The sequence below is a fragment of the Botrytis byssoidea genome, assembly GCF_014898295.1.
Source record: "Botrytis byssoidea strain MUCL 94 chromosome Unknown BBYS_002, whole genome shotgun sequence".
In the NCBI taxonomy this organism is placed as follows: domain Eukaryota; kingdom Fungi; phylum Ascomycota; class Leotiomycetes; order Helotiales; family Sclerotiniaceae; genus Botrytis; species Botrytis byssoidea.
This window is the reverse complement of record NW_024065843.1, coordinates 1,605,472-1,627,799: the sequence shown is the minus strand read 5'-3', so window position 1 is coordinate 1,627,799 and position 22,328 is coordinate 1,605,472. Positions and strand designations below refer to the sequence as shown.

Sequence of the window (22,328 nt, the reverse complement as noted above, 5' to 3'; positions counted from 1 at the left end):
CATCGGGAAGGGTTCATGAAACTCAGACAAACAAACTTTCCCGTATCCGAGTCAGCTCTCCCGAATCAAGATATATATAATGTTTGTCCTTGGAAAAAGCAAGTGAGTACAAACAATAAATGCAAAAGCAAAGGTTCGAGATACGATCATACCCTCCTCGCAAATATATCCCTCCCCTACAATCAATATATTGGTAAAAATTCCAAATATACATTTTTACTTTCTCTTGGAAGTGGACGGAATGTAAGTAGCTGTGTGGGAATTGTAATAAGTCAGATAGAAATCTTACGTGTTATGTGATATATATGTATGGAGCATGTAGGTACGCATCTCTGCGCGATAACGATCTGGGTTTGAATAATAATGTGATGAGATCTGCAGCGGATAAATAGGGAGATGGGATGGTAAGGACAAACGAACGAACGCGATTCTGGAATATGCAAAGAAGGATGAAGGGGGTAGAAATGCGTTTGTGGTTTGAAAATTAGAACGTAGATGGGAATTGGGGTCTCCAAGAGGCTACCGTAGAACACCGATGCGTTATGTAATTCCAGCGAGGCTTCAGGAGCTTACCGTTGTCCATCCATTATAGTAATAAGTATATTGAAATCAACACTCACTACAAGAACAATCACTCGACCACGATTCAAGACTCACAAATCTGAAGAGCGGAATTAACAAGAGGCAATTCATCTTCACTCTACAGCTTACGAAAGAATCAACTAGCGGAATCAACAGCTCCTCAAACCGCCAACTCACTCAAAGCTCACAACCCCGCTACTTCAATACCACAAACCCATTCCCATCATACTCCCTCGTCAATCCCTCCGCCATGTCTATCATCCAGCAAGTATCCAACGCCACTCTCTCCGACAATTGGCGCACCATCAACATCGACGCTCTTGATCCCGATTCCTCCACCAACTTCGATATCTCCACTCTCTCCGCCCAGTTTCCCCCTGTCTCCGATGCCGATATCCGTAATCTAGCTCAGCAGGTACGCCAATTGCTTCGAGGAGGAGATGCAGAGGGTGCTCTTCGGGGCGCGCTTGAAAATGCTCCATATGGAAGTAGTGATTCCGTGAAGGAGGTGCATTTGGGTACTGTGATGGAAGTTTTGCAGAGTATCAAAGCGAGCGAGATGACGCCATTGTTGAAGAGAGTTATGGCTAGTGAGGGGGGTGGAGATGCGTTGGATTGTTTGATGAAATATTTGTGCGTCATTCTTGATCCTTGTAGGGCTGGGAAACTATTTGGAGAATATGCTAATGATTTGATTTGATGGTAGATATAAGGGAATGGAATCCAAGGCAAATGCAAGCTCGAGTAAACTTACACCTCAAAGTACTGGTGGCTTCTCACAAATTGGAGGTGGAAGACCAGGAGCACAGAATGAAAGTAGCGGTTCTTCAATGAGTGTGTTGCTCAGTTGGCATGAGAAGGTTGTGGATGTTGCGGGACTAGGATGTGTAGGAAGATGCATGACTGATTGGAGAAAAGTATAAATTGGGGCAGATAGATATTGGCAAATTATGACGATGGGCCAGAGGACGAAGCGCGGCTAGAAGGTTCGAGGTCAGGGGACTGGGGAGTGGGAAGTGGAAGGGCGGGAAGCTGTCTAGCTGAAAAACGACTGACTCGCTTACTGGAGGGAGGAGAGAGTCGATGAAAATAGCAGATTGATATCTTTAAGATGTCAATAAATGAAACATATTAACAATCATCAAATCAAGTCTAGGATGTTTTCTGGGGTACCACTACTCAAATGCCACATAATCCATGGGTCTACGCTTGGTAGTAGTCTACTGAATGTGGTGCAACTTACTTCACTAATATGATGCTTTTTCTTATGTCCAGCTTTAACACCCAACCATAACCAGGGTTATCTTGCACCAAAATCCTTCATTCAAACACTTCTTTTCTCCGATACACAAGCTGAAGAGTTTCCCTCGTGTAGCCAAACATCCCGCACGCATTTCACATTACTTTTTTCTCGTGCACGCAATTTCTAATTTAAAACTCGTTATTACATCATTGAATCGTGCAGCTACCTTTACATCATTTCCAGGACAGGTCTTCATACCTCCGAAAAAGCTTTCGCTCCCTATACATTACTAATACCGTAACATCAGGTAAAGAAGTAAATACTTCTTCTCCCACAATGGGATGCATTAGTAGAGTAGGACAAGGAAGTAGGCTTTTTCATAACTCTCGTCGTTATGCACTGTATTGGATATGATTTGTATGGTGACCGTTTCCACCTCAGCGGTTCGTTCATGTTACATGTTGAATGTTGAGGTATGCATACCTATCGGTGGAGATTTTATTGATGAATGGTGACGGGTTAGAGACTTGGGGACCGGCAGTTGGGGAAATGGATGGGCGAGGGGGTTAGGGCGGAGGGGTGGAAAGCTTGATGCTGGGGTTTTGAAGATCGTTGAATATATATATGAAGAGTCGAGCGGGGGGTTTAGGAGAGAGGTAGATGTTGGGGTGAGGTGGGGTGAGAAGGAATTTGCATTGCTAATGCTGGTGGATAGTATTGGGTACGTATACTAGACCTCATAGATGTCAAGCTCGCATGAAACTGAAATTACCTAGGTATTCTGTAGTACTTGTGGAGGGCTGAGTGTAATATCCGATAGGTAGGTACTTACACATCGTTCGCTCTTCTGTTTCTGGATGGGAATTGAGAAGCTGCTATTTCAATGTCGGCGTTTGAATTTCGTACATGTTGTCAGATGTTCCAGAGATAGGATGAAGAGTATAGAAGATAACTTTCTTGTTTGAAACTACTAAGCTAGCTATCTAGAGGGAAAGTTGTTGTTTTAATTTTCTGTGGAAGATAGCCAATTGAAATTCTAAACTGTCTTTAATGAAACGTTCGAGATCAGTTAATACGATGCGGAATCTGTGCTAGGATTGCCGCCAACATCAGTCTCAGTGTTCCATCCGCCACCATTGGCCTCGCCAGCAGGTATTATCATTAAATTCGCTGTCATCTACTTCTTCACCAACAGCCACACCTTCGATAGCTTCCTCTCTATCTTAGAGATCTGCGTCATGGTAGACTGCATCAAGTTCAATGCTAATTCTGATAGTATTATTGACCTGTCTGCTTTGGCAAAGTGGTTTTGGTCTTGCCTTGACGACAATTTCTCTCCATATGATCGTTACCACCACACGAGGCACAATATTTGACCACATAGCGAGAACATTTCTCACCGAACCAATGATCAGTTTTCTTGCACTTGACACATAACTTTTGGGGACAGTCTTCCTTGTCATGTCCAATAACGCAGCACTTAGGACACCAGGGAGCTTCGCACTTGACTGCCTTATGACCAACTTCATGGCATCTCCTGCAGACAACGTTGTTAAGACGAACAGATTCATCCGGGCAGTGATTGTAATGGTGAGCTCCGTTGCCTGAATGGACGAATTAGTATTGAGTAAGGCATGCAGTGAATTATAACTTACAATTGCGGCACTTCGAAACGAAAGTGGTGTTTGATTTACATTCATTTGCGTTATGTCCAACTCCTTTGCATTTGGAACAACTTCCAATATCTGGTGTTGGAATCTTGAAGAGAACGCCTAGTTCCGATGCAAACTCGGCAAGAGAGCAGATGTTTCGTCCGACACCTTTGAGCTGAATTGCTTTTCTAGCATTGTGGCATAAGAATTAGGAGATGTGGATTTTCTGTTGCAAATCATGAAAAGTGCGTGTTTGTGACGTGATAAAGATACCAAACTATCTCTCGTGTCATCCGCAAAATCAGTCAAGCGATCTGGACCCGTAAAGTCGACGATGACTACATTTCTTCCGATACCTTGGGCAGTTTTGAAGGTGCTTGCGTTGACTCAGTCATCTCTCAAGGTCTTGATAAGAACTTTCATCTCGTGTACTTGAGCTTTGTATGGACTCAGGTACTCTATGCTGAAACTGGCCTTATCAAATGCAAATTTACTTGTATCAACGGCGAGAATCAGTTTTTTGATGAGATCCACAGCAGCCTTTTGGTGGTGCTAATTTGTTCGTGAAGTATCAACTTTTTGGATAGTATCCTTGCTCTCCATATGGAACATGACAAAGTTATCGTCGGTTGGGACCTTGAGAGTGTCTTTTATGAATGCACTGCAAAACATGAACTCAATAGGCTTCTCCCTCTTCTCATTGCCATCTTTGAGTTTCCCCGAATAAAAGTGACAAGATAAGAAAACGCACAGTTCTCGAGTCCACATGCGATGCTGATGAACCAAGCAAGCATTATGTGAGGTTATTTGCATAGCTATTTCCAAAGCGGATTCCTTGAGGGCGTGGGAGAAGGGGTTGGGGTATTCAGGGTTCAAGTGGGTTCTGGTGTACGGTATCTGTTGAAATCTGTCGCCCTCAACTATCAAAAAATCGAGCTTAGGATATTTTGCTATGATTGAAATTAAGTGACCGGATCCAATCTTCGCACCATCATTCATCAATATATGTGTTACTTGCTTTCCTAGAAGCTTGGCAATCTTAGGTCTGATAGCCATTGCGATAGTGCAGACAAAAACATCCGCTTTGCTGATAGTCAACAAACATAAGCGCTGGAGAAGATCTTTCAGGACAGCTTTCTCCTTGAATTCAAGCTTTTGTTGATTTTGAATCCGACGTAAAAGTGACAAAATCTTCTTGAAGTCTCCATCTTCGACATCTCTGCTCTTGTTGAGTTCTCTCCACATGGCTTGTTCAAGGGTCAAATTCAGCGTCTTTATCATCGTTGTCTTTCGCTTATTCCATTGAATACAAGCAGCTTCAACATTTTGACCATGTCTGTAAAGATTTTCGTCAACTTGTCCCAGAAACCCAGCAAATAGTTCGTCGTCTGCCAAAATATTGAGATATTTCCCCCTAGGTATCATGAGCGTCTTGACAGCATTTATCTCTTCTTCCAGCGGAAGTAAACGAATAATTAAGTGTTGTTGACCTTCGACTGGCTCTTTGGGATTTGTGATAAGTTGGTGAAACTCTTGAGCCAACCAATCGACTGCACTGTTTGTCTCAGAGATCGCTAACACACATTGCTTTCGTTCAGAGCTAGTGTTATTGACGGTGCAAACTGATACACATACTGCCGACATGGTTTTACCAGATGCGGTAAATCCGTTGATGACAACCAATCCATCCACAATCTCGAGCTCCTCAAAAGCGGCTTTTTGAGCAGTACTCATGTGGCCAATGAATTCTTTGTAATTTGGTCCAAAGATGTCTTGTTTCAACTTCTTCCCATAGAAAGTAGTTCTGTGCGTTCTAGTGACCAACACTTCACACAAATGTGCATGAACATCACTGGAGATAAATTCAGGTGTATGCTTAACATTACAGAAAGCTTGAATTCCCTTGATCACTAGAATCAATTCGTCAGTGTAACGCTCAATATGTCATGTGGGAAAACTTACAGTCCTTGTAAACCCTGGATGATAGCTGTGGTACCACCTTTACTCGATGTTTGGCTGCAACTTCAAATTCTTCCTTGTAGTGAGAGGTATATCTCAAACGGTGGGGGTGCGTCGGAATTTGTGTGTTGACTCGTTGTTGTAAGTCTTTTGATCCCTTCCATCTAGAATCGGAAGGCCTGGTGATGACAATTTCAATCAAACCGTCCAAAACCGAGACGACTTGTCCACGCCATACTCTTGCTTGCTCCTCCACCATTTCCTCGAGTTGCTCTTGACTGTCAGTACGGTTTTGCTTGACGGATTTTCTAGGCTTGAAGTAATCATCACCATCATCCTCCGAATCGGTATCTGCATTGTCGGATTCGTCAACAACTTCAACGTCGGCCACATGACATGGTGGTGGAAATCAAATCCAAAAATTTGATACTATATACCTCACCAATGCTCGGCATATCTACCTCCATGTTATGAATAGCCATTGTTAATGAGTATAACTTCGGCAAGTCATTATCATTATCGTTGTCTTTGTAATTTTGAGAGCCGGGTAAGTCAATCATAGATGCATGAAGGACTGTTCTCTGCCAAGCTTCCACATTGGCCATCTCAAATGCATTCTCAATAGTGTAACCATAGGTCAAATGAACTTGGTATTGCAGTTTGGATTGCCAAAAATCAGCTAGTGCCAAAACTAAGCCGGCTTTTGAAAAAGCTGGTCGATCACCAGGAGCAAGCAAATTTCCATGTCCCAATTGCTGTTGTTGAGAATTGTTTCTGATCCATTTGTAATATGGATTTGATTCGTTTTCCGTCTCCCAAGCTGCATGTACCCGCTTAAGAAAGTGCATATCTTCAACATATTTGGACTTAACAATGAACTCGAAGTAGTGAAGAGTAGTTTTAGCAGATTGCATGCGTCTTGCATATTTCTTGAGCTCTTCTGCAGCATTTGGAACCACAGTTGGAGGTATTTCATCTTCGAATACGCTTAGATGAACGTAATTTGCATTGAATGAAATAATGCCGTAGCCTTTGTAATACCAGTCATTTGGTACAGCCTTGACCATGGCTTCTGAAATGTTCTTCACATCTGCGACTCTGAATTTGTAGTCTGTGATTGCCGTCATCGGAATGGATGTACGTAGTGTAAAAGAAGGACTACCTGGATTCTTCGAGATTGCGATACTTTGATGGAAAACGACTGAAAAACTATTAGCCACCACAATCAAACACAATTTAGATGAGAGTACTTACGACTTGAAAGAATGCTTGATTCTTCAACTCGCAATTGTAAAGTCTGTGTCGCAGAGCTCAATCCGTCGTATCCCTTCAAATTTGATCGAGCAAGATCGCCGACAGCGCCATCATTGTACATAGCTAGATCGAAGAATTGTCAGCATTTGTTTCGAAAATCAAAGATTAAGATTGAAAGGAACAGATTCTTGACTTACCCCATACTACGATCTCCTTCAATTTCTGTTGGAATGGATCGATTCGGACTTTCCCTCTAGGCTCCTTAAGCTTAATGCCAACTTGTTGTTTTTCTTCGATGGGCTCTTCGTTCTCGATGATATCCGACATTTTGATTGCCAAATCAAGAGATTGCAGGTACCAGGTCTTTTAATTGTGGAAATGTAGGTAACGAATGAGAAGAAATCAAGTATGTCGAACTTGAACTTTGTGGACTTTGTGAGAAGTTTGTGAGGAGAAACTAAGGCGACGACTGTGTTTTGTTTTTGATTCAAATCAGATCAATGAACTAGGGAAGCTCCAGACAGGATAATTGATCTCAAAGGCACGCCAAAAGTGACTTTCAAAATACTAGCAAAGCCGAGAGCTTGAGAATCATGGTGAGAGAGTTTAAACATTTTCGAATGAAAGTAAACTCGATGCTACATATAAAATTACTGCCTCGTAATTGTAGATCCATCGTAGGAGGCGCGCGTGAAAGTTCCCCTAAATACTTTGGGGCTTTTCACTATTAACTACGATTCTACTGTAGACTCGGCCAGTAAATACAATAGCGATTGATTGAAAGATTGAAATGATAAGAATAGAGACGATAATAATATAATGAAGAAGAGTTAGGTGGGAAATTTGATTTTGGTAACGCCTAAGGAAGAAAGGAAATTCCGTCGACGAAGATATCGATATAATGTGTTGGTTCTCGAATGTTCCACTAAGCCGAATTCGTCAATAACCATATTTCGTCATGTGATTTATATATACTAATAAGTATCATCTTTGATGCCCAGGTGCTTTTTGAACTTACAATTACCAGTCTATCATTCAGTTTTGTTTCCTATGTGTAGTCGTTATATGTAATACATTATCTCTTCGATTTCTAGATTTCCTCCTTTCTTTCCTCACTTTCTTCCCTCCAAACAATACCATACCATGAATTAATCAGTCTCACACCTCACTCTATCTCCCCACTCGCTTTCCTCTTACTTGTACTGTCAGCTACATATTCATATTGCAGTCTAAAGTCTGGAGATGCAAATGGTAAATAGTGAGCAGTGAACATAAGGTTTGCAATGTGGAGTAGATCGTCCAAATAGTGGGACTTTGACGGGGGAATTTAGTTTCTGTTTTAGTGGGAACAGTGGAGTAATCTACTTTAAGGCTTATGAATGGGGATGAAAAGGTGGATAATATAATGGGAGTGGGAGTGTAGAAGGATGGGAGGCCTTGAACAGATGTATTGTTTATCGTGGCTTGGAAGAGATATAGTGGTGGTATTACCATGACACCCACGATGCACATCTCATGGAACCAGTCACAAAATTCTTAAATCATCACAAGCAGAGGGCAAATTTCGATCGAGTTGAATGGTGTATAAGCAAGTCTCTCGTAGACCGAATCTAAACTTCTTGATTTCCAAGAGATCGAAAATAATTCAAATACTGAAATGAGTTTGAATGCTGAAATGAATTCAAATCTTAAATGAAATGAAATACTAAATTGAATTTGAGTGCTGAAATGAATGGGAATATAGAAATGAATTCAGACATTGAAACAAATTCAAATATTGAGCTGAACTAGAATACTGAATCAGATTTGAACATTGAAATGAATTGATATGCTGAGATAAATTGAAATGTTGACCTGTAGTTGAACATTGAAATAAATCAGAGTGTCGAGATGAATTTAAACGTACTACGTTGACTTGTCATATAGCAAAATTAATGTATTAAAATGTGATGGTAGGATTAAACAAAAGTACCTAGCTCCACTAGATCTTCATACGACTAACATCACTTGTCCCTGAAGAATTGCTCTTACAGCAGAATATGACTCAATGCCTCTCATAGACACTTTAGATTCCCTTTCCACCCTTGGGCGTCACACGTCTTGATTTCACCATGCTTTCCCGCTTCAAGTTGATCTACCTGCGCAACTCCAACCACCAACTCTATTCGTTAATCAAAGATTCCACGCACCTAAACAGGTGGTGTGCAACCAAAACTAGTTGCGACACTATCCCCATTAAAAGCACTCATCAAGCCAAGACAACTAGTATATATACCTAATGCCGCGGTTGTCAAAGCCCCAAGGAAGTAAATGAGGTTAAAGGTGTTGAACAACCAATTAGCCTTGAATCCTCTAATCCATCTCTTGACACCTGTATCAATATAATTATACGTTCCAGTTGTAGGATCAAATGACTCTTCTCCTGGAAGCATAGCATCTTTTTGAATCTGATATCCAAACCCGAGAATAGCGGGGAATGTGTATGTGAATTGGAGGATAAAGAGCGCACCCACGAGACCAGAAATGTAAGAGAATTGAGGGATGGCAGCGCAGACAACGAAAGCGATTACCCAGTATAGAGGCACCATTGTAATCCAAAGAATTTTACCGGATTTCGTGGTCAAAGGTGGTGCGTTGAAAAGACCTTGAAAAACTTCAATGTATGCCACTTTAATACCAATGTTACCGTAAAGTACGGCGGCAATAAGACCAGTGATCAGATTCATGATGTTTGCTGCGGTTTGCCAGTTGTAGGGCGAGAGACCTTGGATGACGGGATTGTACGAATATTGACCTTGGTAAGAATAAACGAAGATACCGAAGAACATGTACACAAGGTAGATGAATAGATCAGCACAGATAAGACCTTTCCAGAAATCCATTGGATGTCGCATTTCGGCAAGGAAAGCAACGAAAAGCATAGCACCACCATATGAGTAGACAGCTTGGTTAAGTCCATTCAGAGAGCCGGTGAATCCATCTCCTCCTGTTGCTTTACCACTGGGCGGAGTACCACCGTACCTCACGACAGGACCCGTGAATGAATCTCCAAAACTAGCTTGAACTGTAGCATAATTAGGAGGCGAATTGGCTACGACACCCATACAGATGAAAATGATGAGGATGTTGATCCAAACTGCGAAGTTTGCGAGCCAGCCGAATCTTTGAAGCGTACGAATTTGTCCTAAGATCATACCAGCAGCCATGAAAACTATCAGACAAACAATAAAGCATAGATTTCCTTTGGCGATTTGTGAAATGGATTGACCGTTGGAGAGAATAAGGATAGATACAGTGAACAACAGTTGGATACACTGGGCGACATTGATACCATGACGTGCCCAAGTGCCAAAAACACGGAAGAATAGGTCAGCATACGACTTTGCAGGATATTTATCCGAGTCAAGAGCAAGAAAGATGTTGAAGATTTGCCAGCCGGAGTATAAAGCAAATCCGCCGAACACAGTATAGAGAGCAATTCCTGGTCCATCTGGACTTGTATTAGTACTGTTCTTAATGCTTGGATATTTATGAACTTACAGCCCATTTGAGCAAAGGCCCAAGGAACACTGAAAGGTCCAAGGATATCAGTCGTGATGAGATAAAAGACACCTGACCAACCAGCGGTACGGACAGCACGACTCGCTGTCTTCCACTCAGCCTCCGAAACAGCCGATTGTACTGGTCCACCAGGAACCGCAGACTTCTCGTCGAGGCCGTCCTTTTCATTGGAAGCTAAGGTTGTTGTAGGCGGGGTGTCAAATGAATCTTTTGCACCCTTTCCTGTGGAGAATCGATTTGTGATCGTGGATTTCCAATTTCTCGGTCCTTGAGCCGCAACAAACCTCTCATTTGCAATTTTCTCCTCAGCACGAGTGATTTCGGCCCAATATACATATTCTTCAAAAGTAATACTGGGGTCGTGGATTGAAGGCAACGCCAGTTCCGTGGCCTTCGCATCACCTGTCATGGGATGATGAGGATCTCGCGGATCACCACCTTCCAAGGCGAGATTTGCCATGGGTGTAGTCATGCTGGGCAATATATGAGGAGATCGAGTCAAGCGGATCTTCTCCAAGACTTGCTGTAAAATTAAAATAATGAATGAACGAGAATTAGCCCAATGTGACGGGAAGAGAGAGTATATAAATATCAAATAACTCAATCGAAAAACATGCATGGGAGGGGTAGAAGTGGCGCTTCGTTCACACCTTCTTCAAGTAGCTAACATGATGATCATGCAGACAAGTATCAACTAAATTATTACTGCATTTGATGCAACCAGTAAGTATTCCACCAACGACAAGGACCATAATACCCAAGGGTTTGAAGAAAGGCCAAGAATTGCGATCGCAATGAATTACCATTGGATAACTCGCTTTCTAGAATGATTGATGAAGTTCGCCAAAACTTGATGATTTGACACAATTTCGTAAATAAAGTTTGAAAGCTTCGGAAAGCGGCCAATAGTTTATCATGTTGATAATACTTTCCGGGGTCAAAGCATGGCGGCATGCACACCTTCCTATTCAAGACGGTGGCTTCTAACGGGAGATAAGTCTCATCAAACTGCATGCTGATATCACCACTTACCATTCCTTCGACCTGGTCATCTTAAGTTTCGTTCTTTTCTGCGCGCGCCAGCCAAAAAGTTATCTACAACTTGTAGAAAAGGCTTGGAAAAGCTTGTTCTAACTTCCGACTACCGATCGCATGTGCTTGGCATGTCGCAATGTCTTACAATTCATGAGTGCAACGTTGTAAGCACCGAGCATTTCGATGTAGCGGAAGTCAGGCAAGAGCGGGCTCTAAGATCTGACTGTATCTGATTTGAATTCGATAGTGGTAGAGTATCGAGAATATAGAGGACATCGATATTCACACCTACATGATGGCTCGGATGGTTAATCGCGGGCTGTGATATCTCTAACAATCTAGTGAGAAGATAGTGATGGGACCGAATCAACGAATGGAAATGAACGATATAATCAGTAGCGTGCTATCTGTGATATTGACTTCTGCCTAACGACAAAATTCTCCGGTGGCACAGAAGCAGGCAACGAGTACAGTCAGGCATCTTTTGCTGGGGCTCGAATGTTTGTGGGGTTAATGTAACAAATGTTTGTCCGTGAATGGCATCGTTGTGAAAATTGAAGATTCGTGATTGGAGGGAAGATGAGCTCATGGTTAATCGGCAAATCTTGCTCTGACACGTGATCGATTCTTTTTTCACTCCGCGGTACGCATTTCAGCCCATCAGCTAACTCTTGCCTAGGTAGGTACATTAACCTACATGAGCTCACTCTCGTTACTCGCAGTAGCGGAACAAACACGAGAATGCCAGATGCATCCAAGTCATCAACCCTTGTTTCTCGCCCTTGCCTTTGCATTTACTTCTCCAATCGACCTTATCACCGCTTAGGTGTGTGACCTCATATTATCATGTGCCAAGTGAGGGAATAACGGACTCTCCAATATTTCTCGAGACCAAGGACCGAAAAATTCGACAACATCAGCTTTTCGGGAAGTACAGCGGTCCCTGAACTTGCCTCGATCTTTCAATCTCTTTCTGAAGTATATTTCATGCTCAGTCAATGACAAAGATACGAAGTTGCACTTGCACGGCTTGAGCTCGCAATTGCACTCGTAAAGGCTGTCGAATCCTATCACGGTGGAGATTTTGGACAATAGTTTGTTCTTAATCGACCCCATTTTATCGCATGGCATCCATGGATTAAGAATCCCTGAAATTGAACTAGATTCAATATGTCTATCAGGATGATAAGCAGGGGAAGCATACATGGATATAATCCAAATCAAACCACAACGTCGGGAATAACTCAATCTCGTGTGGGTCGAGATCTTACGTTTACGGATCGATGATTGAATTGAATGATCTTGTTGATTTGGCAAGGTGCTTATTGGATCTCTAGACCAAGTTCGGTCAAAGATGGGGAATCTGGTCACTTCAAAGTGTTGAACACACATCATTCCAATTTTCACAATGAATCGGACAATCAAGCTACTTGAGTACTCAGACTCTACCTACGATATTTGGGTCAGTCAATCACTTCCTTTACGCAATAGACTATGTGAGCACAAAGACTGGCGCTTTTGGACCATTGTAATGCGCGTCGCGTACGTAGATTAATAGCATATCTTTAGTATAATCCCCCCGCTTCTTTCTCTTCTCTTCTTGCATTCATTACCTCTTTGATTCGCTAGGAGAAAAGGGCGGGATAATACTCTCTCCTCTGATATCAAAGAGCCTTAAGTAATGTATTTGTACAGCACCAATACGCTATACAGAACTACATTGCGCAATATAAATTTACAATCTGATTTAGTATATGATTATGCTGTATGCACTTTATATATTGTTCTAGAATCCGTTCCCTTTCTTTTCCTACTTTTTTTCTCATCATTTTCTTTCCTTCACGAGAGGAAGGGAGCGAAAAGCCCCCCCATCGTCAAAAGTATCGAAAAAACTGTATCACGCTAACATCACAATGAGCATGTGATTATATAGACCAACTAAGTACAACAAAGACCTCCTGCAAAATCCTTTCGCAAGAACCTCGGCACAACGATCTTCTCGCGGTATCTGAAACATTATTCACATCGGCATCTCTACCCTGAGGAATGCAATCATATATCCGTTTGTTTAAAGTTGAAACAGGGGCATTTACCTTCATGTAGATAGCACAGTGAGCTTCTTGAAAACTATCTTTAATGTCGCATCTGTGGTAGCGGAGTTGCAAACTTCATAATAAGTGTAAAGCGAACAGTCATATCAACGCAACCTTGAGGACAAACTCTGCACGCACTCTCCCTTCGAGCCCTTTTATAGCACTGACTTGTTTCATTTCCGTGAATTCGAGTCTTTTCCATTCACGTCTTGTAACTTTGAGGTTGTCCATGGTGTTTCAATAGCTTTGTGCGGATTCAAAACCAAATGGCGGAAGTCAAATCTACATTCTACGAGATTGTTTTCTGCTTGCTGGTCATATTGAGGCGCGTCTAGAGAATTGTTGATGTTTAGTAGAAGTTTCCAAGCTTTTATCCCAGGATAAATATGCTTGACGTCTTCCAATCATATAATTTGTTGCTTTGGTCATTGCCATTACCCATCAGCCTCCATACGGAAATAAATCCAGACTCTTGACAATGTTCAACCCGCCATGGAAACCCAACAGAGACCCAAATACACAACCTCGAGCGTCACACTTCCCGTCACAATCATGGAAAAAAGAGTATCAGATTCCGAGGATCCAAACTCTGATGCACAAAATCGTCAATGTCAATTCCCAGTTCTTCGCGATGATCCCGAAAAATTGGTTATGTTTATGGCAGCTACACTTAATTTTCTCCGCCGCGCAGTCTTTCCATTTGAGGAGAATAAAATGCACACTATGTCCTCCATTCTCGATGAATATCTAAGCATCTGGTCTGAAATCTGTGTCGACAAAAGCGACGTTTTACGTACTCAACTTGATTGTCTTTACATGCTAGATATGAACTTGATGGTAGCTTTTGTTGCGATGCAAGAAAGAAAAAGCCAAATTCGTATGGAACTTGATGGCTATGAGGATTCTGACGAGGAAACTCCCGAAATCCGGGAGGTGTATTGTCCTAATTGCGACGAGAGTAGCGAGGAAGATGAGAGTGAAGACCTCTGACACTGTCCAGTTCACCCTAATACCGGCACCGAATACCTCGCATGTGGGACAACAACGAATCCATGGAAGAATGGTCCTGCAGTTGGAAACGAGGATTCCACGTACGCCACGACGACCTATAGTGCTAGTGAGATGGCGACGCCTAAGGTTCCTGCGGATGACTGCAGTTGTCTCTGTGTAACGTGTTGTGCTTCTCGTGGCCTCGATAGTGATGACGATAGTTATATCTATCCTTCTTCAGATTCAGAGAGCGAAGATGATATACCCTGTCAATGTCAGTTGAGCAAAGAAGATACCTAGTATGGAGGGGAGGTTTCTGGCAGGGGCCCATCTCTGACGCAGACACAAGACAAGTAGGTGGTTGGTTTGTTGCTTGGTAAGAGTGTTGAGGTGGAAGATTCTCTTCATTCTTTTAAGAATTGAAGGTTAGTTAGAATTGAATAACATGCCTCATGAATATTCATCATCTGCAGATTGTGAATCTTAGTATACTTAAAGATCGACAATTAATTCTACAGATCTATGTTCAGAAGTACTGGTAAGATGTTATCACATTCATATCATATCCTGGAAAGGACAGGCAAAAGAAAATCGTCAAACTTATTTAGCCTATACTTTATCTTTGCTACGCTCTTGACAAGTAGGTAAATGTCTATCAGCTCCCAAATAGATAGTACACCCAAGGAACTAAACCCATGTTTCAAGGTAAGTTCATCTTGAGTTCGACTGATCGGACTGATGAATTTATCTAGAATGCTTGCTTATCACTGGTAGGCTGTTTGAGTATTATGATCGCAGGTGATTTCCATTGGAGTAAAAGAGAAGCAAACCGATACGTTTAACTGCTGACAGAGTGTTTGGTTCAGGGTTATTATTTCGAAATTGTACATGTTGGCACAATCACGGTGGATCTCATATTCTTGACTGATGATGGTCAGTCAACACAACGAGAGATGTTTGAAGAAGGCCGGAAGAACAGCTCTTCTTTGATTTTATCTACTGCAACTGTGATTAGAACTGAAATAGGATTTACTATATCACATGGAAACCCGTTTGAAGATGATGGCTTCACTGCTTCTTGTTGGGTATCGGATCTTGACTTAGTAAGTCGAGTTTTGGCTTCGATAGTATACTTCTTGAGATTTACCGAGGTTGTTCGTTTTCCTTATTCTTAAGAACCAGAAGTAAAGAAAGGTGCATACAATATTGAGTCAAGAGTCTTTCATCCATGAGAAATGGTCGTCGCCAACAGTGAACAATCAAATAGATAGAGGGGGTTGATCGGGAAATAACATAATGTCGTTTTTCTCAGAGCATGAGATAGAATATTATTAGGGGGGAGGGGGGGTTGACAAATTCCAATCTTTCTTTGCTACTCTCCTCCCTCCTAGAAATGGTAGTATAGAGACCACATGAGCACCATTCTCGGTTGATAGAGCGCAAATATCCCAGCAAGAAGCAATAGGTGTTAGTCTATTACCTCAGAATGGCAACAGAGTAAGCATACAACCTGTTTCTGAGGGTCTGATGCGGGACATTTAAGGCAAGTCATACATATCTCGTATTAAACAATGCTACATAGCATCCGCCATAGCCTTAAACGCTTGTGATAGTGGTCACCCTAAACCATTTTGTACAATCATCTTAGAAAGAAGTTGCCGAATGTGGTTTACAAAACAAAATAGAATATTGAGGAGACATTGCATGCAAAGGGAGTAATTTCTGCCGTTTGATATACGAGTGGATAGTACCTATTTGATAAACTAGATCCGAAACTTCGGGGACTAACTTATGATGGATCCGACGAATTCAGGCTAAGAACTGGCAAAAGAAAAATATGGAGAGAATAGAAAGGCACTGTTATAGTCAGGGAAGATTATGTAATTGCCGTTGAAAGTGCTCTCTGAAAATGGCAATCTTTATGGCATGCATGCGTAGTAAAACCGATGCAACAATGAAACTGTTTTGTCAACAAGTGAATGCAAGATATGTGGTTCCATCGATGCGGAAGCGGTGCATAGATCCGTCGGGTTAAACACGTTCAATAATGAATGAAACCTCATTGCATGTCGCGCATATATATACTCCGTAGTACGCCGGTTGCGGCAGATATAGATAGGCACCGTCACGAGTCGGGGAATAGAGTCGTTTTTAAGCCCTTGAGATTTAATTAGATTCAAGGGGCACCGGCAAATCTGAGCTACCTGAACAAAATTCTTGCCCATACTTGTGACGTGCATTATTTACCATCACCACTTTGAGCTGTTGCATAGGTTCTCTTCCCATGCAAAATGCGGAGGGACTGCTTCCGAACCCTTATTTTGGACAGCCGACGAGCCCTGTTACAAGGGTACTTTGCCGAAACTGTCCGATAGGATCATATTTGGACGATTAGTACAAGAAAATTGGATGTAAACAGATATATTGGGAAGTGCAAAAGCCTCTACAGTATAAACTTTGAGATTGTGATATTTCACTACATCACATCAGGACCCAGAAAGCAAAACGGGTAAAGTAGATGAATGGCTTATCAAACGTTTAAGGTTGAGGTTACACTAGTAGTTTCTTGAGGCTGCCATGTGCTCTTGATGCTATCGCCAATCAACATCACAATTTCCAAAACTTTCTGACAAGTCCAGCGTCGTTCTGCAGGTACGGCGTTTTAATGCTTGGGGTTTGATGTTGCAGTATCCTGGAAAGTCGTCCTTGGAAAGCCCTGCCGAGGTGCTTGTTACAGTACATACCTACCTAGGTATTTGGCTGAGCGACAGCGACATCGAGGAATCTACCAGGAGTTGTGGCATCGCAGATATTCGACTATAGTATGTTTTATCGACACGGATGTCATGATGCTCGGCATTCTAGAATAACTTCCAAGTTGTTTTGCTCCTTCCGAGGTTATGTTCCGAAGTTAGTCCGAATGGCTTCCTTGATTCGTCAACTTAATTACCAATCGTCAATCTAACATTGTTGAATGATCACAACTGCTCGTTTCTTCTCCGTACATGCAGAATAAATGGATTCCCCAAGTGTCCCTAGTTCTGCGAAGATGTTGCAAAAGTGTGAAGACGACCAATCAGATTGGGCAGTATTGGCCGCAAGAGCTATCATCCCTTCCTTCTTATCCTAGAAGACAACTTAGTACCCAATCTTTGTCAAACGCGGGATGAAGACCCCGCATGTAATAATCCCATTTTGGAGCTCCGAAACCTCACATATGGGATCCATGGATTTACAATACTTCTTGGACTTGCTACTTGCTACCTAAACCAATGAACTAACCAAGGCTCAGATATAAGAAGTGCCTTATTCCTTTGATGTTGCTGAAAGATCATTTCATCCGCATGCCAACTCCTCTATAACATACTTATGCCCCCCTTCGACAATGCGTACAGACCATACCTTTTCTAATATCAATTCACATCAAACTGCATCTACATCAACTTCATCGAGTATGCCTGAGCATACCATAATTCCAATCGATAAGAATTGGACCTTTAAACAGGCGGACAATGAAGATTCCAAATTTCTCCCTGTCGCACAGTTTCCCACGAATGTTCATTTGGATCTCATTTCCAATGGCATCATAGAAGATCCTTTCATGGGAAAGAACGAAAACGACGTCCAATGGATTGGTGAGACTGTCTGGATATACAGAACAACATTTTCATCGCCCGCGATATCATCGGAAGACAAATCTGGCACCCAAGCAGTCCTGGCATTCGATGGATTAGATACTTATGCCACCGTTCTATTGAATGGAAAGGAGATTCTCAAGACGGATAACATGTTCATACCTGAAAGAATTGATATCACATCTCACCTAAAAGATGGGGGAGAAAATGAACTAGAAATCACATTCGAGAGCGCATATCTCAAAGGATGTGCCATAGTGGAGAAATATCCGGATCATCATTGGGGCTGTTGGAACGGAGACACTTCTAGACTTGCTGTTCGGAAAGCACAATATCACTGGGTATGTAAATGTCTCCTTGTATGGAGAAGAATTATAAATCGCTAATATTTGACCTCATATAGGGATGGGATTGGGGCCCAACCCTTATGACTTGTGGGCCTTGGCGACCAATAAACCTTGAAATTTTCACATCCCGCATCTCGGACGTCTATTTCACAAGTAATGTTGACAAATCCTTGAAAACTGCTGAACTAGTTGCGAAGGCGGATGTTCAGGGTGAAGCATCACAAGTTAAGTTCGATATTACATTAGACGGCGAGCTTGTTGCAAGTAAGACAGTTGCTTCTTCTGAAGGACATGCTACCCATGCCTTTACTATCAAAGATCCAGCATTATGGTTTCCGATCAGATATGGTAAACAGCCATTGTATGACCTTACGGCAACTTTAATTCACAATGACAAGAGTATATCAACGCAAAGTAAGAAGTTTGGCTTGCGTAGAGCAGAGCTAGTGCAAGACCCTCTGAAAGACCAGCCAGGAACATCGTTCTTTTTCAGAATCAATAACATCCCAATATTCTGCGGTGGCAGTGACTGGATTCCAGCCGACAACTTCATTCCCCGCATCAGCAAAGAAAAGTATTATGATTGGGTTAAGCTGGTAGCAGACGGAAATCAGTTCATGATTCGAGTTTGGGGCGGTGGAATATTTGAGGAGCAAGCCTTTTATGATGCATGCGATGAATTAGGCATTCTGGTATGGCAAGATTTCATGTTCGGTTGTGGAAACTATCCTGCTTTCCCAGACTTCCTCACTTCCGTCAAGAGAGAAGCCGAGGAGAATGTCAGGCTCCTTCGACATCATCCATCTATCGTTATCTGGGCTGGTAATAATGAAGATTACCAATACCAAGAATCGGAAGGTCTCACTTACGACTTTGACAACAAGGATTCCGAGAGTTGGTTGAAGACCAATTTTCCAGCAAGGTATATATATGAGAAGATTTTAGTCGATGCCTGCACCGAACTAATTCCAGACACATACTATCACTATGGTAGTCCATGGGGTGGAAAACAAACCACTGATCCTACCGTTGGTGATTTACATCAGTGGAATGTATGGCATGGTTCTCAAGAAAAGTATCAGAATTTCGATAAGCTCGTTGGACGCTTCGTCTCAGAATTCGGCATGGAAGCATTCCCAAATATCAAAACTATCGAAGCATTTCTTCCACTGGGAAAAGACGATCCCGACCGTTTCGCCCAATCCTCCACCGTCGATTTCCACAACAAAGCCGACGGCCACGAGCGCCGTATCGCTCTTTATCTCGTCGAGAATTTCCGCTACGCTCCTGACCCCCTCGAGCAATTCATCTACTCCACCCAGCTCATGCAAGCTGAGTGTCTAGCTAGTGCCTATCGATTGTGGAAACGCCAATGGAAAGGTCCTAGTAGGGAATACTGCGGGGGTGCATTAGTATGGCAAATCAATGATTGCTGGCCGGTCACATCCTGGGCAATTGTCGACTACTATCTCCGTCCAAAACATGCCTACTATACCGTCAAACGTGAAATGGCACCGATTTCTCTAGGTATCACGCGCAAAGAACATATCACCCCCAAGGATAAATACACCCGTGCCCATCTCACCAAGAAAACCCAAATCGAAATCTGGGGCTCAAACCTAGTTCTCGAAGACATCACAGCAGACGTCCTCGTCAAAGCATTCGACGTGATCACCGGTCAAGAAACCTACTCCAAAACCATCGCCTCCTCTCTCCTCCTACCCGAAAATCGCTCTACAGAAATCATCGCCATGGATGTCCCCGTGCAAACCCCCAATTCGGACGAAGAATCACGCACCGTGGTCGCCGCATATCTCATCCAAGACGGTGTGCAAATCGCTCGCTACATCAATTGGCCCGAACCGCTAAAATACGTACATTTGCAAAAACCCACGGATTTGCGGGCTGAGTTGTCGGAAGATGTGAAGACGGTGGAGATTAGCAGCGAGGTTCCGGTGAAGGGGGTAGCGCTCGAGTGTGAAGATGAAGAGGTGGTGTTTGAGGATAATCTGGTGGATGTGGTGCCGGGTGAGATGGTTAAAGTGGGAGTTAAGGGTGCGAAGGCGGATACGAAGATTGGAGTCAGGTATTTGGGGATGATTTAAGGGGTTTGGGGAGACCCTTTTTCTGGGTTTCTTCTGCGAGGTTTCTTTCTGCTTTTCTGCTGAGAGGATGTGTAAATGTTGTTTCCTAGCATCGCAGTGATGATCATATGAGGATTTTTATGATGAATCGGCGCAAGGTAGGAATTCGTTTATGAAATAGATTAAATTCAAAGATCTGTCTTCCCATAATCTTATATCTTAGTTCTTGGTAGTAGATGCATTCAAATAATGCAAGTACATTCATCCCTCGTAAGCTGAAAGCGTGAAGTATTGTTTTCGGACAGTTGTACCTGAGCCCCATCCAAACACCCTAAGCATTCACAACGCAGCCCAAGAGAAGTTTAGATGAACAGCCATACTAGTAATCTTACAGAGGACATATATTCATTCAGTTAATTATATACAATAGATACACTTTCCAAGAACAAGATTCCCCCTATTTTCATTTTTGGCACTTCAGACGGGATATCCTGACCCCTCATCGTCTATGCTCCTTCATTTCCCAAAACACTTACACTCTTCGTACTCCGACTCCTACGCTACAATATGCTCAATCCATAACATTTACTTTTCATTGGGACCCTTAATCAAGACTTTTATTCCCTTTCCTTCCTTTACACTCTTGAAAGCCTGCTCCGCATCCTCAAATTGCACTTCGCCAGTGATCAACTTCTTGACATCTACCTTCCCTGTACTAACTAGTTGAAGAGCCAATGTATAATCACCACTTCCATATCTGAAACTTCCCTTTGCAGCGATTTCCTTGGTGCACAATTCCATGATTGGGAAATTGATGTCTGCTTTGCCCATTCCTCCTTGAACATATGTTCCTCCGCGACGTACGACATTTATAGAGGTTTGAATGGAGGGCTCTGCTCCACTGGCATCTATAACAACATCTGCGCCCTCTGGAAGTCCAATTTCAGATTTCAAGTTTGCGGCGTTCTCTGCAGCGGAGACGCGTTGAGGAGTAAAAGTGTGGGTAGCGGCATATGATTTCGCGAATTCGAGACGGCTAGGTTGGATATCTGCTGCGACGATGATGGATGCTCCGTATGCACGAGCAACTGCCATACATAATAGACCAACTGGACCTGCTCCCATTACCACGACAGATTGTCCTGGGGTAATAACGGCTTGTTTGCAAATGTGGACTGCGACAGCGAGAGGCTCAAGTAAAGCACCTTCTTGAAGCGATACATGTTCAGGAAGTTTGTAACAGAAATCCGCTGGAGAAGAATAGAATCCTGTGAGGGTACCATCGATGGGAGGGGTAGCTGCAAAGTGCATGTCGGGGCACAGATTGTAATGACCCGAAAGACAAGCTGGACAACGACGACATGGATAACCAGGCTCAAGGGCAATACGATCTCCAACCTTCAGACTTTTGACTGCGGAACCAACACTAACAATTGTACCAGCAGATTCGTGGCCAAGAATCATGGGATCTTTCACAACATAGGGACCGATAGCTCCTTCAACCCAATAGTGAACATCAGATCCACAGATACCGGTATAGTTTATGGCAATGAGGACATCATGTTCAGATTCGAGCTTGGGAAGTGGTCTCTCTTCGAATTTAACAGAGAAAGGCTTTTCGAGAACGAATGATTTGTTCTACAAGAGACGAGAACGTTAGAAAGAAGCTTTGGATAACGGAGGGAGATATTTTGCATTTCTTACGCTTTTTCCTGATATATCTGCCATTGTTTCTGAGGATTATTACACCAGGTAATTGTCAAATTTCAGTTCTTTTTGTTTTGTGAATTGAAGGGTTGAAAAAGAGATGTGTACTTGAGTAGTTTCAAGCTGTTGAATGGGTCTGTCATATCACCCCACTCTGGCATTGACCCCGCGACGATTTATCCATGT

At 42.6% G+C, this 22,328-nt stretch overlaps 7 protein-coding genes across 7 annotated transcripts; 3 read left to right on the top strand and 4 right to left on the bottom strand.

The window, feature by feature from the left end:
* Positions 1 to 832: 832 nt before the first annotated feature.
* On the top strand, positions 833 to 1,505 carry EAE97_001261 (uncharacterized protein; the record flags this gene model as incomplete). The annotated part of the gene is made up of 2 exons (XM_038871771.1): positions 833 to 1,215; positions 1,289 to 1,505. 2 exons carry the CDS (start codon positions 833 to 835, stop codon positions 1,503 to 1,505), a joined length of 600 nt encoding a protein of 199 aa, XP_038737672.1.
* Positions 1,506 to 3,048: 1,543 nt separating this feature from the next.
* On the bottom strand, positions 3,049 to 3,525 carry EAE97_001260 (uncharacterized protein; the record flags this gene model as incomplete). Its single annotated transcript, XM_038871770.1, has 2 exons — positions 3,049 to 3,429; positions 3,481 to 3,525. The coding sequence occupies 2 exons, from the start codon at positions 3,523 to 3,525 to the stop codon at positions 3,049 to 3,051; spliced, it is 426 nt and encodes a 141-aa protein (XP_038737671.1).
* A 504-nt stretch (positions 3,526 to 4,029) lies between these two features.
* Positions 4,030 to 7,528, bottom strand: EAE97_001259 (uncharacterized protein; the record flags this gene model as incomplete). Its single annotated transcript, XM_038871769.1, has 5 exons — positions 6,888 to 7,528; positions 6,691 to 6,813; positions 5,879 to 6,637; positions 5,440 to 5,811; positions 4,030 to 5,387 (listed from the first exon to the last, which is right to left on the bottom strand). Exons 1-5 carry the CDS (start codon positions 7,015 to 7,017, stop codon positions 4,030 to 4,032), a joined length of 2,742 nt encoding a protein of 913 aa, XP_038737670.1. The 5' UTR covers positions 7,018 to 7,528.
* A 1,351-nt stretch (positions 7,529 to 8,879) lies between these two features.
* On the bottom strand, positions 8,880 to 10,723 carry EAE97_001258 (uncharacterized protein; the record flags this gene model as incomplete). Its single annotated transcript, XM_038871768.1, has 2 exons — positions 8,880 to 10,180; positions 10,231 to 10,723. The coding sequence occupies 2 exons, from the start codon at positions 10,721 to 10,723 to the stop codon at positions 8,880 to 8,882; spliced, it is 1,794 nt and encodes a 597-aa protein (XP_038737669.1).
* A 3,148-nt stretch (positions 10,724 to 13,871) lies between these two features.
* On the top strand, positions 13,872 to 14,726 carry EAE97_001257 (uncharacterized protein; the record flags this gene model as incomplete). Its single annotated transcript, XM_038871767.1, has 3 exons — positions 13,872 to 14,355; positions 14,380 to 14,643; positions 14,719 to 14,726. 3 exons carry the CDS (start codon positions 13,872 to 13,874, stop codon positions 14,724 to 14,726), a joined length of 756 nt encoding a protein of 251 aa, XP_038737668.1.
* Positions 14,727 to 17,754: 3,028 nt separating this feature from the next.
* Positions 17,755 to 20,456, top strand: EAE97_001256 (uncharacterized protein; the record flags this gene model as incomplete). Its single annotated transcript, XM_038871766.1, has 2 exons — positions 17,755 to 18,345; positions 18,408 to 20,456. 2 exons carry the CDS (start codon positions 17,755 to 17,757, stop codon positions 20,454 to 20,456), a joined length of 2,640 nt encoding a protein of 879 aa, XP_038737667.1.
* Positions 20,457 to 20,812: 356 nt separating this feature from the next.
* EAE97_001255 (uncharacterized protein) lies at positions 20,813 to 22,163 on the bottom strand (the record flags this gene model as incomplete). The annotated part of the gene is made up of 2 exons (XM_038871765.1): positions 20,813 to 22,073; positions 22,140 to 22,163. The coding sequence occupies 2 exons, from the start codon at positions 22,161 to 22,163 to the stop codon at positions 21,021 to 21,023; spliced, it is 1,077 nt and encodes a 358-aa protein (XP_038737666.1). The 3' UTR covers positions 20,813 to 21,020.
* Between the last annotated feature and the right edge of the window lie 165 nt (positions 22,164 to 22,328).